This window comes from Oryzias latipes, chromosome 2 (assembly GCF_002234675.1).
Source record: "Oryzias latipes chromosome 2, ASM223467v1".
Taxonomy (NCBI): Eukaryota; Metazoa; Chordata; class Actinopteri; order Beloniformes; family Adrianichthyidae; genus Oryzias; species Oryzias latipes.
The window spans coordinates 15,234,215-15,247,699 of NC_019860.2; the positions used below are offsets into that span (position 1 = coordinate 15,234,215).

The following is a 13,485-nucleotide window of genomic DNA, read 5'->3' on the forward strand; positions in this document are numbered from 1 at the left end:
CATCAAAGTGAATGTGTTTCCATCATCTCACTAATCTTAACTCTGGTGTTTGACAGACAGAAAAGTCTTTTGTTTGATTTTTTTAATATTAGGGACCCTTTTGTTGTTTACCTACTAGGAGATTATTATTGTACGACGGAGTTTTAGGACAACCAAAAAAAAAAAAAAAAAAAGGAATATGAGATTTAAAATCGTAATTGTGCGACTTTTTTCTTGTAAATTTCCGAGATTTAAAGTCGTAAATGTACAACTTTATTCTCATATTATTAACAGTTATGACTATTTTCTCTTATATTTACGATTTTATAATTGTAATTAATAAAAAGAAAAAATGTTGTCTGTAAACTGGCCCTAAAACTCCGTCGTACTATTGTTACCAGCTTGTGGGACATTTTGAATTTGGAATTGGTTCATTTCAAGCAATCACAACAACAAAAACAACAAAAGATAAATATATATCTACCTAGATATATCAAACTTTGGACTTTCAAATGTTGTTGAAGCTCAGAAGGTATTCACAAAAAAAGAATTAGCTTAAGTAAAAAGAAAATCCTTTTTTTAAGTCAGCCGTGCCGACGGTACTCACTCCAGTAATGTGAAGTAGTCCATTAACTCTGAAGGACAGGCTTTGTTCCAGTAAGTAAAAAGCGCCTCTGCAGAGGACAGAAGTGGAGCTTTGAGCAAAAAAACAACAACAAAATGGAAACACTCATCAACCTTGCAGCAGGCTCACCCTCCGACATGCTCTTGAGGATGTGCAGGAAGCACATGAGGAGGTTTTTGATCTCGTCTCGGTCCAGCTTGTCGCCGCGCAGCACAGCCGATGCGCTCTGGTTCTGCTGAGCCCCCAACGATGACAACAGACAAACAGGAAACAACAAAATAAAAGCTTTTAGCAGCAGAAAAAAAACAGCTCGGGCACACTGCAGAGAAGTCACACTTTAGAGAAATGTCAGCCGGAAAGAGGAGAAGAAGAGTCTGCAGACTTTAGGAGGGAAATGGAAACATCCTAACTCCCTGAAGTGGGACACTCAGAAGAACAATTCTGGATATTATTGTACAGATTTCTCTGAAGGTCCTCCCATGTTTAGTGACGTTGTTTTAGAAATTGATCCGAACTACGACTCTGTACAACTATAACCCAGAACTGATGGAGGAGGAGGGGAGGGGGGGGCACGAAGGGTACTTGTGCGGGCGTCTCCCCATCCAGACTGCTGTCTGCTGCCTTCCCCCTGTTGCCAGTGTCCAACAGGGGGTCCGGCAGGGGCGCGGCAAGAAGGGAGAAGTCCATCGTGGCCCGCTTGGCGGCACGGCTTGGGGGCGGAGCTCGCTCCTCCTTTGGGTGGAGGAGCAGGAGCGGAGGCCCATTGACAGTGTGCCTCCTTGAAAATCGTTCGTTTTGGTGGAACTGGAAGGCCAGCTGACGGGGAGAAGGAGCGTTGGACTTCTGAAGAGGGAGGGGGGTCGACATCCAAGAGTGCAGATGGTGGAAAATCAAAACACGTAAACAACACGCAAATAAACAAGTCCTAAAGCGACAACATACAGAAACCTTTTATTTTGAAGGGCTGTTTTGTCATCAGTTATACATGTAGGACCTAAAGATGTACCCTTTTTTTATTTCATAAAATGACTTCATTACTTCTACAACAGTAATTAATACCCTATGATATTGTCCTTGGCATCAGGCTGCATCAACTCCTCATCTCACTAACTGATAACTATTTGCAGTTGAACAGTCTTTTATTTTGAAAGAAACAAACAAAAAAGTTCACACTAGATTTGAGTGAAATAAAATTGATTTATTTGACAAATTACATCAAAGTTTATTATCAAATTCCAACTTTTCTTTCAATAATTTTGGTTCTGAATTATCGTTTTTGGAAAATAAATGAAAAAAACTATGTAGTAATTTGTCAACCACGCTTTACTAAAGTTATCCAGTTTGATGACCTTATGTAATGTACACGATGCTCAAAGATTAATCGGATCACATTAGAAAAATTGAGGACAAATCTTTTTTTTTTCATTTTAGCAAATAAAAATATGTATTAAGTTGCTTTTGCATTATTAAAGGCTTCAGAAGTGCGGTTAGTTTTATTTTGTCTGCTACACCAAAATATTGGGAAAAAATAACACAAGAATTACAATAATAATATTTGTACTGATTGGTAACCCTTTTTAAAGACTCACTCTGATGAAAATCATGTTTTTGGGTGTTTTGAACATCTAGTGCCGTTTTTCTAAAACGGCGGAGGACATATTTAAAGAAAATTCAGCTTTAATTTGCATTTCTGAGTATTTCTTCATTCAAATCATTGCGAATCAGGAGCAGATAAAAACAATTCCGAAAATTGTTACATAAAAAAAGTACGCTCTGGGAATCATAAGCTCCCTGCCTCACTCCATTCTAACGTATCCACTTGTCCCCACTGAGGGGCTGTAAGCTAGCAGGAGAGCATGTAAACAGAGAGCTCTCAGCGATGGGGAGGGCTTGCTTCACACTGATTTGTCCAACAAAACAGACACTAAGTCCTGGAGAATTCTGATTTTGGGATTCTGGAGACTTTTCAAACGGCTCAGAGTGGGTCCTTAAAGGCTGGCTAACTGCCTACATGAACAGCTGAGGAGTTCTGCCGTCTACCTTCTCCAGAGAGCTGTTCTTGTCCAGGAGGCTGCTTCCAGAGTCGGTGGAGGCCAGGGATCCTCTGGAGTCTGCGTGGTGAACGGAGCTCACATTGGGGGTGGAGCTGTGCGGAGACGCTGAGGAAGAAGAGGAAGAGCAAGCAAAATGAAAGCTGTCAGCCGCCTGCAGTCAGGACTCGAAACCTGCTTACAGCTGCACTTCATTGGATTTCTTCCGGCTCACATCCGTTCCTGCTGCAGCTCGGTCTTCGTCAGGAGGAGGAAGAAGAGGGCGCTCACCTGTTCCGGAGATCACCCCGAACACGTCTTTGTGCAGAGCGTTTTCGATGCAGCTCCCGGGTTTCTGGGGAATCCCCAGAGAGTCCTCCCTCGTGTTCTGCCAAAACAGTCCAGTCCAGTTAGACTCACCCGACGGAAGTCTGGTCCACAGGCAGTCCAGGCTTACGTTGTGGCTGCTGGGCGGAGCCGAATCCTTAATGTCGAGTCTGTGAACATTTTCCTGCAGCAGGCCAAACAGTGGGAGGTAGAGAGTGGCCAGCCTGGCCTGCTGGCTCTGAAAAGGTCAGACAGGATCAAAGGTCAAGAAAAACGTCTGGAGAGGTTTCTTGACCTCTAAATAAAAATAAAAAAAACTGCTGAAAATCATTTAAAAAAAGTTGTCTTCAGTTTTCCTTTTTTTGTCTCCAAAATTGTTTTTTTTTTGGTAAATATTTACTTTTATTTCAAAGCAGAATCAGAAAACCTGTATCGATCCCACACGTGGGGAATTTGTTTGTTACCGTAGCAGTAAAAGAAGAGTAGTAGACATAAGAGAAAATAAAATATAAAAAACAAAAGAATGTAACATGAATGTAAACAAATAAGGTTGTATAATTTAAAGAGCTATTTACAGACAGTACCAGCAAAAATGTGCAAAAAAAGAAAAATGTGCAAAAGTTATCTGTGAATTATTGTACAGTGTTATTGTCTCTGGTAGGAAGGAAGTTTTGGAGGGGAGCTGTCTGAGCCTCCTAGAGAAGGAGCTCTGCTGTTTGTCCAGAACAGGGTGGAGAGGATGGTCTGGGTTGTCCATGATGGATAAGATCTTGTTCAGTGACCTCCTCTCCAGTACTTTAAATCCTTTTTTATTTATTTTACTTTTAAAATTAAAATAAAAACTTTTAAAGATGTCACATTTAAAAGTTTGGGTTTTTCTCCAGGAGCTCTTGCTTGCCCCCTTTACTTTGTAAACTCTATTCTTCTTACAACGTTTCTGTAATTTCCTGTACTAAACCAACTTTATTTAAACTTTAGAGAAGCCAAAACAATCATATATCAAAAAAAAGAACTGATTTAAAAGCTGAAAAACACTCAAAAAAACGTTTCCCTCCTCCCGTTGTTCTTTTTTTTGTTCCCAAAATTGTCCGATTCCTAACTTTTCTTAAGTTATTTGTTGTAAATATTTACTTTGGTGCGTTGGAGCTTTTAAACAAACTCACTTTGGCGGCGTAGCGGTCGTCGAACGCATGTTTGATCATCAGCCCTTTGAGGACCTGGATGGCGATGTGGCGGACTTCTCGGTACTCCTGGAGCGCCGCTCCCACCTCCCGCAGGAGCAAGCCCACCAGGAAGTGGTTCCGGCAGAAGTCATCGGTCAGGGAGTAGTCCAGCTGGAGATCTGCAGCGGAGGAGCATTAGCTTCTTGCAAAGTGTCAACACAACACAGTTTTCCCTTTATTAGTTAAAGGCTTGCATGTTATTTATATAAAACTTTTAAGCAGAAACTTTATTTGTGAACGCCTGGAAGTGGACCTCTTTAAAAAAAAAAAATACAAAGATTTGCTTCAATTCTAAGGGAAAGTTTTACATTTAAAGAAATTTATCTTAAAATGACTAATTCTGGTCTTACTTTAGGAAGGATTTTGGACTAAAAGAAGAATAACTGGACTTTTGTAGTAGTGCTTTAATAGGATATATTTAGGTAGGTATAAATATGCCTATATTTATGATGAAAAACCCTTTTTTTTTAAACAATTTGTGCTTTGAAAGACCAAATATTTCAAATTAGCTGAGCAAATACACCTAAATATGAGTGTTATTTAATTTTATTACAAAATTACATTGTCTTAAAAGGGCCAAACAACATCATTTATTGTGAATAAATTATAATCGCCCTCCTAACCCCCCCCTCTTCTTTTCTGTCCGGTCTAACAACAACAAAAATGGTTAAAATATAATTACTTTTAAATAAAGTTTAGTCTTAGTTACAAAAGAGGTTTATTCAAGTATACATCTGGTGAGTCAGGAGATTCGTAACCCCAGTTTTAACAGTAAAATATGTCCAACACCATCAGCCTCCAGCTCTCATCTGTTTGCTCAGATGTTGGACAGGAAAAGCTTAAAAATAAATAAATTAAAAATAAATCCTACAAAGACATTATACTTACTCCACTGGCGGATTTTCTCTCTTATAGCTAAAGAAAAAACATCTTTTTAGAATAGTGAGATTTTTGTGATTACATAGTAGGTCTGTGGATCGTTGCCTAGGTGACAATTTGATTGGATTCACAGATCAAATGGCAATTTTTTTTATATAACATTTTTATTCAGTTGCATTATGTATGTCTTTTTACTGGATGTATACAAATTCTAACTGTATGTATTAAATCACCATCATTTATACCTTTATTTGGAACAGAAGATCAGAATCAACAAAACTGATAAAAACACAAAGATTTAGATAAAAAGAAATGGTGTTGGTTATATTTAACAAGATTAAATTTGTTCCTGATTAAGTTTAGCAGTAAAATAAATAACATAAAGCATAAACATAACTCCTGATTTGGATAAAAAAAAAAAACTGAAAATGTTTTTCCATGAAAGACCTGCAACGGTTTACGTTCTAAAATGTAGCAAATCGGTGCAAAGCTGCTTTTCTTCACTTCAGAATCCACTAAGAATTGTGGTATTTGAGTTACCGTATTTAAAAGAATGTAAAACACTGTTGGTTTAAGCAAAACCTTTTTTTTTTTTCAGAACTCGACTGTTTTACTTTGAAAATGGGAAGCTTCACAACACTTTATTTTGAAGGCTTTTTTTTAAGGAAATGAAAATCCAACAATATTCTGAATTTCAGAGCAATAAACATCCTGAATTGTAATTTTCTACACTCTACTATATTTACATATAACGATATTTAATATATAAGATATTCGTACTCAAATTTTGGGGGGCAGATTGCGACTATCTGAGCCCTATTCCATACGTTCTATAACGCTACACTGCAATTATAACTAACAAATCCAACTGTTCAATATGTTGAAATGATTCAATTTGTGTAGGAAATACATGTAATGGATTTGTTGAGTTATGGGATAAGAACTCAAGAAGATCTTTGTCCAAAAAAAAGGGAAAAATGGACAAACGACAAAATGACATTATAAGGACTTGGATAATGTTATAAAAAACCTACAGAGCCAAGGCAAGCCAAGGCATTTCTTATTTTTGTTTGTTTTTGTTTTGCTTCTTTCTTGTGTGATTCAACTGTGTGTTTACAAGGCAATAAAAAAAAGGTTCAATTTATTCACCTTACAATATTCTTTTGGGTAAAAAAAACGTTATTTATCTGCAAGATAAGTGTAAAAATGAAGATTTCTTTTCTCTTTATCTATTTTAAGGGATTGTTGAATCATCTTATAAGTGTCTTTTCTGATGTTTGTTTTCTGGGGGCTGTAAAGTGAGGTGGATGAGAATATGATAAAAGACCAGCTCTGGAAAAGATTTATTTTGATAAAAGAGTATAAAAAAATGAGTCAAAAACCTCCAAACGTTTGTTCTAATTCATTTTTTCAGTTTTGTTGATCTGTCGCTGTGAACTGCTTTTTTACCCCAGCAGGTCGACCCCCCCTTCACTCACCTTGATACCTCTGGATTCTGCCCTTCCCAAAGGGCATGGGCAGGTTGAGAGGCACGTAGTGCTCATGGCTGCAAACCACCCGCAGGAACTCAAACTTAAACTCGTATAAAGTCTAGAAGGAGAACCAGAGAAGCAGCGTTTTGTGTAAGCTTTAGGTCCTTGACAAATTCATTTCTAAAAGTTTGCAAACCTTTGGATCTCCAGGCACAAAGCAGTTCATGTAGTTGTTGATCTGCTTGAACACAAAGCCTCTGTCCATGAACGTGAAGCAGCGCTGGAAAAATGAACATTCATTCATTTGATAACCTGAATCCAAACCAATCAGACAGGTTTAAGGCAAACGGAAGAGGAGGAGAACCTTGATGAAAACCGCCAGGCTGTGGTTGGCGTTACGGGAAGCGTCGAGGTTGTCTTTGTACTTCTGAGTGATGTGTGGCATTAGCATGTTGACCAGGGTCTCCACGGCGTGGTGGTAGGAGGCGGAGAAACGCTGGTTCCTGGAGAGCTGGAGGCAGGAAACCACAATAAGCCTCAAGTTATGTACACACTAGGGCCTTTGACGAGCATTCGGCCCTTGGTGTTCACACTGGACGAGCAGGGAGGGGCTTCTTCTTCTTCTGTTTTTTTACTGTTTACTAATGCATGTCCGCCACCTACAGCTAGAAGAAGTTTGGTGCGAAATGTCAAAGGGGTGCAAATCTGGAGAATCTTGCCCCAGGCTTTTTCTTTTACAGCTATTTTCTGGTATGTGAAATGCTTGGCGTCGTGTACTTCTGGCCCGAAACAAACCGCAATTATTCATTTCCCCTACATGAGCAATTTTCAAACAACTGGCACTTCCGTGAATTAAAAGGGACGTCATCCAACCGTCTACCAAATCTGAGTCCTTGATACTTTGTGCAGGTCACGTCCGTGTCCCGTACAGGTTTGCCCATTTTTCGCCAGCAGACAACCCCGCATTCACCCTTAAGGACAGTTGTGACTTAGCACATAAGCAATTAAGCGAAAGACCCCAACAGACCTACCTTGACCCTACCGCTCTCGATGAGGAAATGGGCCATTGACTTGACCAGAGCTTCAAAGAAATACCAGGAATGCTGCAAAGCCAACAAAAGAGACATAACATATGTGCAGCAACAGTTGATGTGAAAATATACTATCCTCTAAAATCACAGGTGTCAAACTCCAGGCCTCGAGGGTCGGTGTCCTACATGTTTTCCAACTAACCAACCATAGAAGCTTCTTATTGGCAGGAATTCTGGAAAACCAGCAGGATGCCGCCCTAGAGTCCCAGAGATTGACACCCCTGCTCCAAATCAGTGGTCCCCAACCCTGGTCCATAGGACAGTTGGTACCGAAACACAGAAAGAAGGAAAAAACGACCCAAACTTTAAGTTACCGAAATACAAACGTATTTGGAAAGTTTCTTTTCGCAGAAAAGAGCCAATAAAGGAACAGAATAGGAATAAAGAATTCTGCTTTCAACAGACAAAAACTAGGAGTCTTTGTTTGACATGTGGATTTATCACGACAGTTGTTCCCACACACTATAATAATGCATAATGTTCAGCAACCGCTTGTCTAATGTTACGAGGAAGTTGCTAATAAAATTGCTCAAATTGAGTATTTTTGTTTATTGATATCTAGAAAAAATACCTGTTTTAGTGATCCTTCTTTTGGATTTTTTATGTTTTTTTATTTTTATCCGTTGCGCCTTAAAAATGGACAACCCTGAAGTTGGCGTCCGATTTTTATTTTAGCTCCTGCTGTGACATTTATGGTTTAAGGGAAAAGCTATATCACATTGTATAGGTTCCTACATGAAACCATAGAAATGAAGCTAAACCAGCTGCAGATTTCTTTTTACAAAGGATGAAGAACTTTCCCTAAGAAGTTAAAGGAAATAAGCTAAACAAAAAAATAGGATAGGACGCCCACTTCAGCCTCGTACAGGCTGGTCCGTAAAAAATAGTGTCTGACATTGAACCAGTCCATGGCCTGATAAGGGTTGGAGACCACTAAATTACATTACTCATTATTGTAAAAAATAAAAAAACAGCTAAAATAAAAGAAGTTGATAGCAGCTGTATAGAGGTTACCTTCAGAATCTTGTTGCTGGTTAAAAAGTCTGTGGATGGTTTGAGGATGGTTGTCATGGCTTTGGCCAGCTCCTCGTGAACCGTTTTCACACAGGTGGAGGAGAAAGGTTCTGGCTTAAACACAAACTGTGAAGAGCGACAGCGAGGGATCCGCGTCAGGAATTGGAGCTTTTACAGACGCATTCATGACGCATCCGCGACAACAGACCTTAATGTAAGATCGCAGGTAATGCTCTAGCCCCTCTTCATGACACTGCGCCACAACGTGGACCATGACCCTTAAAAAAAGAAATGTAGGGATCCAGGCAAAACATTTTTCTAGATGTCATCAGAGACACCTGAATAACTCTGAATTACTATAATGCTCTTTGACATACCAAACGTTTATGACCATTTACGTGATCAAGGTGATTCTAATGCAAAGAATTTTATACGTAACACATTACGAATGTAAAGGCCGTGTCACATTCTGTAGCTACTATGTACATTTTTTGCATTTTTCACGTCTACAATTTCGGTCTTTCGTGATTTGTGTGCGATAAACGTCACCTTTAATTGTTTCTTGCGTTCGTCATTCTGCACTGTAATCCATCAGGTATTTACGTGAATTCGGTTTTGAGCTTTTCAAAATTTTTCGGCAGTTAAGAATTTTGTTTACACACATTTTACGTATTTTATACATAATTATTACGTAAACCTTATGCAATTGTGCGAGATTTTTGCGAGATGCATACTCAAATTTGTGGCTTTCCACGGCCGTTCCATGTATGTCTAAATGACGTTTCACGCATGTACCACCGCTGTATAACTTTTACACTGCATATACAGCACACATATCACGTTAAAATTATGTAATTGACGCATGTGTGATCTACAAGTTCTTTGCGGGGTTTATCCGTACTTCTTTTCGTGGTTTTAACATGGTTCATTCGTGATAAATCTGTGAAGATTTCGTAAAAAGAACTACAACTTTTATCACGTAAATTCACGTTTGACCAATTTTTATCTGTGCAATAAGCGCAAAATGTGCGTATTGGCACCGGCTTAAAGTGTTGCATATCATTGAAAAGCTGCTTTTTTCTGTGAAAGACTCTGCTGGAATAGTTTTATTGTGTACGTGGTTGAAGAGTTACAGTAGTCAAAAGGATGTCAACACTAGGCGCTGAAGCTGCGGGGTTAAAGGGGTCAAAGTCCAACTTACTTGGTAACATTAACCGCCACTTCCTCGTGAGTCGCTCTAGTAAGGACACAAAACAGCTGGTTGAGGATGGTGGGCAGAAAGTTGACCATGACGTGACTCACCATTGCATGAAGGCTCTAAAAAGTGAAGACAAGTATTAGACACACGACAATTACATCCTGAGCAAAAAACGTGGGTTTTTACCTTCAGGTATTTAACAAGCCCCCCGTCTAAAGCTTGTTCCGACATCTCCACGCTTTGACAGTGGTGGAAGAAATTGTGCAAATGCTGATCCTGTTGAAAAGAAACTGTGTCGGAGTCAATTTTTCACGCTTTAAACGGATACATTAGTAGGTATGTGCGTGTACCTGAGTGTAAACTGTAGAGACGAGATGGGTTGAGACTGTGAACAGTGGTTTCCCTCCATCTACCCACTTAATATCCGAGCCAGACTGCTGCAATCACACCAAACATTCTTTTTCTTAAATCATACCAATCAGGACCAAAGTCAAGTAGACAACAGAAGAGAAAAAAACAAAAAGAACCTTAAAGAGGTAAGTAATTTCCAATAAAAGTTGGACATTTAAGCTTTGTTTCCACTGAGCGGTACGGTCCCTGGCAACGCGCATTCAAGCGGCCACTTCCGATGAAAAGCCAATGTGAATTTGTGTTTCTAGCTTCAAAACTCTTACATTCATACTTAGACCACTTTTACGATCGTTTTCGGGCTCTATGTACAATATGCGTGTCCATTAAACAAGCGTTGCTAGCTAAACCAGATCAAACTTTGACCAATCAGCAACTCAACACAGGAACGAGACTGACAACGTCTGCATTTATTTATCAAGGTTGAATCCAAAGTCAGATAAAGATAAAGCAAGGCCACTCTTCTGACATGATAGTGATCCATATTCACCATCGCAAGGATGCTAGCGGTGAACTGAACCATTTCCGTTTTGTGCCCAATTCGCAAGATTTGAACTGCTTCAACTTTCGCACCAAGCCTCAAGTGGTGGACATGTGCTAATAAACAGAAGAAAAAGAAAAAAAAGAGGAAGCCCCTCCCTGCTTATACAGTGTGAACACCATGAACAAAAGGCATGTTCTTGATCGTGCATAGCTTTACAGATAAATTATTTTTGAGGTGGTTAGATGTTTTACCAAAAACACGATGGTTGTTTAGCGTGGGATTTGAACCCCTGTACAACCCATTGACTTGTTCTCTCTCTCCAACTGCAGAATTGCTTTTGTCGTGCAGGTCCAGTCAAATTAGCAGAAAACCACTTAGCACCGGATCAAGCAAACTGCAGAAACAGGACTCCAGCTGTGGGGTTGCTGCTGACCGATTTAAAAGATTTAACATCACATTTCAAGGACATATCAGTGCTGGAACCTCCTGAAACCCCTGGAGGCTCCCAATCCAATCACCACTAATAGGATCTCTACTTCTTTTTAATGAAAGGCATCAAGAACAGATACAAAGGAAACACTTAAGTGTTTGCCTTCAGAAAGCGTAGCAAGGTATTAGTATCAGAAAGTGTTAAGAACTCGCATAACTGACTCATCGGCTGTTGAGAAACTGTTGTTTTGATGTCACTTTTACCTTGTTGGAACCATCCTGGGAGCTAAGGTACCCTGGTGGAAGATGGGCAGCCACAGACAGCTGCTGTTCATTCACAATGATTCTGCCTCCATCCCTTAGCAAAGGCAGCCAAGCTGAACCCACTAAGGACAGAAGAGGTAAGTCTATGTGATTGTTGGGTTAATTGGATTCCATTTTAGAAACAGATATTTGCATAAGTTTTGTAGTGTTTTGAGCAGATGAAAGGTAAGAGGGAAAGTGGCAGCCAACCTGGAGTCTCTACCAGGTCTTTCTTCTTGCTGTTGCCATCACAGCTGACGTGATACAAGGTGAAGAGAAGGTGGTGTTTCTCATGCAGCTGAGTGGGCAGCTCTATCTTTATCTAAGAATGACAAAAACGTTTTCTTGTGGTTGGACAAAAGTTTTAAACAGGTATCCTCACATAAATGAAAAAAAAAGCCTTCACGGGTGTTTAAATCCTCTGATGCGTGTGCAAAAATGTCTATAAACATTGGTGGAAGCACCTCATCATAGAACTCTGGGTTTTGTTGGTGGTGCAGGACGGCTGCATATGCTTGCTTGGTAAACAAAGGCCTGCCGGGACGACCATAGATGCACTGCAGCAAAGTGAAACAAAACCAAAAAAAAAAATTAGCCAAAGTAAGGAACAGACTGAGTTGCAATTATACATGTGAGACATGCATGTATACGTGTGCACATACACACCTTGTTAAAACAGGAGAAAAAAAAAAGAGTAACATTTTACTTGACAAGGCACGTATCAAGACCATTGAGTCCAAAGTCAAGACTGTTGAGTCCAAAGTCAAGACCGTTGAGTCCAAAGTCAAGACCGTTGAGTCCAAAGTAAAGACTGTTGAGTCCAAAGTCAAGACCGTTGAGTCCAAAGTAAAGACCGTTGAGTCCAAAGTCAAGACTGTTGAGTCCAAAGTAAAGACCGTTGAGTCCAAAGTCAAGACCGTTGAGTCCAAAGTCAAGACTGTTGAGTCCAAAGTAAAGACCGTTGAGTCTAAAGCCTAGACAGTTAAGTCTAAAGTCAAGACGATTGACTCTAAAGCCAAGAAAGTTGAATCCAAGGCCAAGTCTTTGAATCCACAGCCAAGACCATTGAGTCCAAAGTCAAGACTTTTGAATCCAAAGTAAAGACCGTTGAGTCCAAAGTAAAGACCGTTAAATCTAAAGCCTAGACAGTCAAGTCTAAAGTCAAGACGATTGACTCTAAAGCCAAGAACGTTGAACCCAAGGCTAAGACGTTGAATCCACAGCCAAGACCGTTGAGTCCAAAGTCAAAAACGTTGAATCAAAAGCCAAGACCGTTGAATCCAAAGTCAAGAACGTTGAATCCAAAGCCAAGACCGTTGAGTCCAAAGTCAAGACCGGTGAATCCAAAGTCAAGAACGTTGAATCCAAAGCCAAGACCGTTGAGTCCAAAGCCAAAACTGTTAAGTCGAAGGTCAAAACTGTTGAGTCTAAGGTCAAGACTGTTCAGTCTAAAGTCAAGGTCCTTGAGTCTTAAGTAAGGTTACATCCACAGTCAAAACAGTAAACTTGAAAATACTTGGTCCAAAATCAAAACTTACTCCCTAAACAGTTAAAACAATTTTTTTTGGCTACCTGTACAAATGGGGATTTAAAAGGGCTGACTGTTGGCCCTAGCCAAAATTTTGACAATTCAAACTAAACTTGTCTAATTCCTCGAAACTACAGTCTATGTGCTGCCCCCTAGAGGTTGAAACGAGGTAGTAAAGATGAATTTTGTTATTTATCAACTGATTTCCCCTGTAATTTCAGGAGTTTCACCTCATGCTCTGTAGCTCCAATATAATAGCCTTCCCCGCTCAGCCCGCCTCCTCTCGCCCTCTTTTTTATTTTTCAAATCAGGGGGGAGAGTGGAGTCAGCCTCCAACTGTGCTGTTGTGTTACCCTTTAAATCTTAAATTAAGACCCTTCATCTTAAAGTCAAGATTGTTTAATATAAGGTCAAGACCTTGGTTTAGAGTCAAGATAATGGAGTCGAGTCCAAGGCCAGGACACCAGCAGTCTAAAATTAAGATTATTAGATCCA

At 39.8% G+C, this 13,485-nt stretch overlaps 1 protein-coding gene across 16 annotated transcripts in view; it reads right to left on the reverse strand.

The window, feature by feature from the left end:
- LOC101167602 (dedicator of cytokinesis protein 9) overlaps positions 1 to 13,485 on the reverse strand; it is a 76,311-nt gene that overhangs the window by 18,270 nt on the left and 44,556 nt on the right. For 7 of the 16 annotated variants that reach the window (XM_023965140.1, XM_023965170.1, XM_023965155.1 and 4 more), the window contains exons 18-34: positions 11,927 to 12,019; positions 11,673 to 11,784; positions 11,424 to 11,545; positions 10,189 to 10,275; positions 10,025 to 10,114; positions 9,842 to 9,957; positions 8,849 to 8,918; positions 8,641 to 8,766; positions 7,567 to 7,638; positions 6,900 to 7,046; positions 6,732 to 6,815; positions 6,542 to 6,653; positions 4,125 to 4,303; positions 2,926 to 3,199; positions 2,645 to 2,763; positions 734 to 836; positions 587 to 653 (exon numbers count right to left, since the gene is read on the reverse strand). In XM_023965140.1, coding sequence (XP_023820908.1) covers positions 587 to 653; positions 734 to 836; positions 2,645 to 2,763; positions 2,926 to 3,199; positions 4,125 to 4,303; positions 6,542 to 6,653; positions 6,732 to 6,815; positions 6,900 to 7,046; positions 7,567 to 7,638; positions 8,641 to 8,766; positions 8,849 to 8,918; positions 9,842 to 9,957; positions 10,025 to 10,114; positions 10,189 to 10,275; positions 11,424 to 11,545; positions 11,673 to 11,784; positions 11,927 to 12,019 — 1,973 coding nt within the window. Of the gene's footprint in view, positions 1 to 586; positions 654 to 733; positions 840 to 2,644; positions 2,764 to 2,925; positions 3,200 to 4,124; positions 4,304 to 6,541; positions 6,654 to 6,731; positions 6,816 to 6,899; positions 7,047 to 7,566; positions 7,639 to 8,640; positions 8,767 to 8,848; positions 8,919 to 9,841; positions 9,958 to 10,024; positions 10,115 to 10,188; positions 10,276 to 11,423; positions 11,546 to 11,672; positions 11,785 to 11,926; positions 12,020 to 13,485 lie in introns of all 16 variants that reach the window. The other 9 variants (XM_023965164.1, XM_023965156.1, XM_023965142.1 and 6 more) reach the window with 2 other exon arrangements.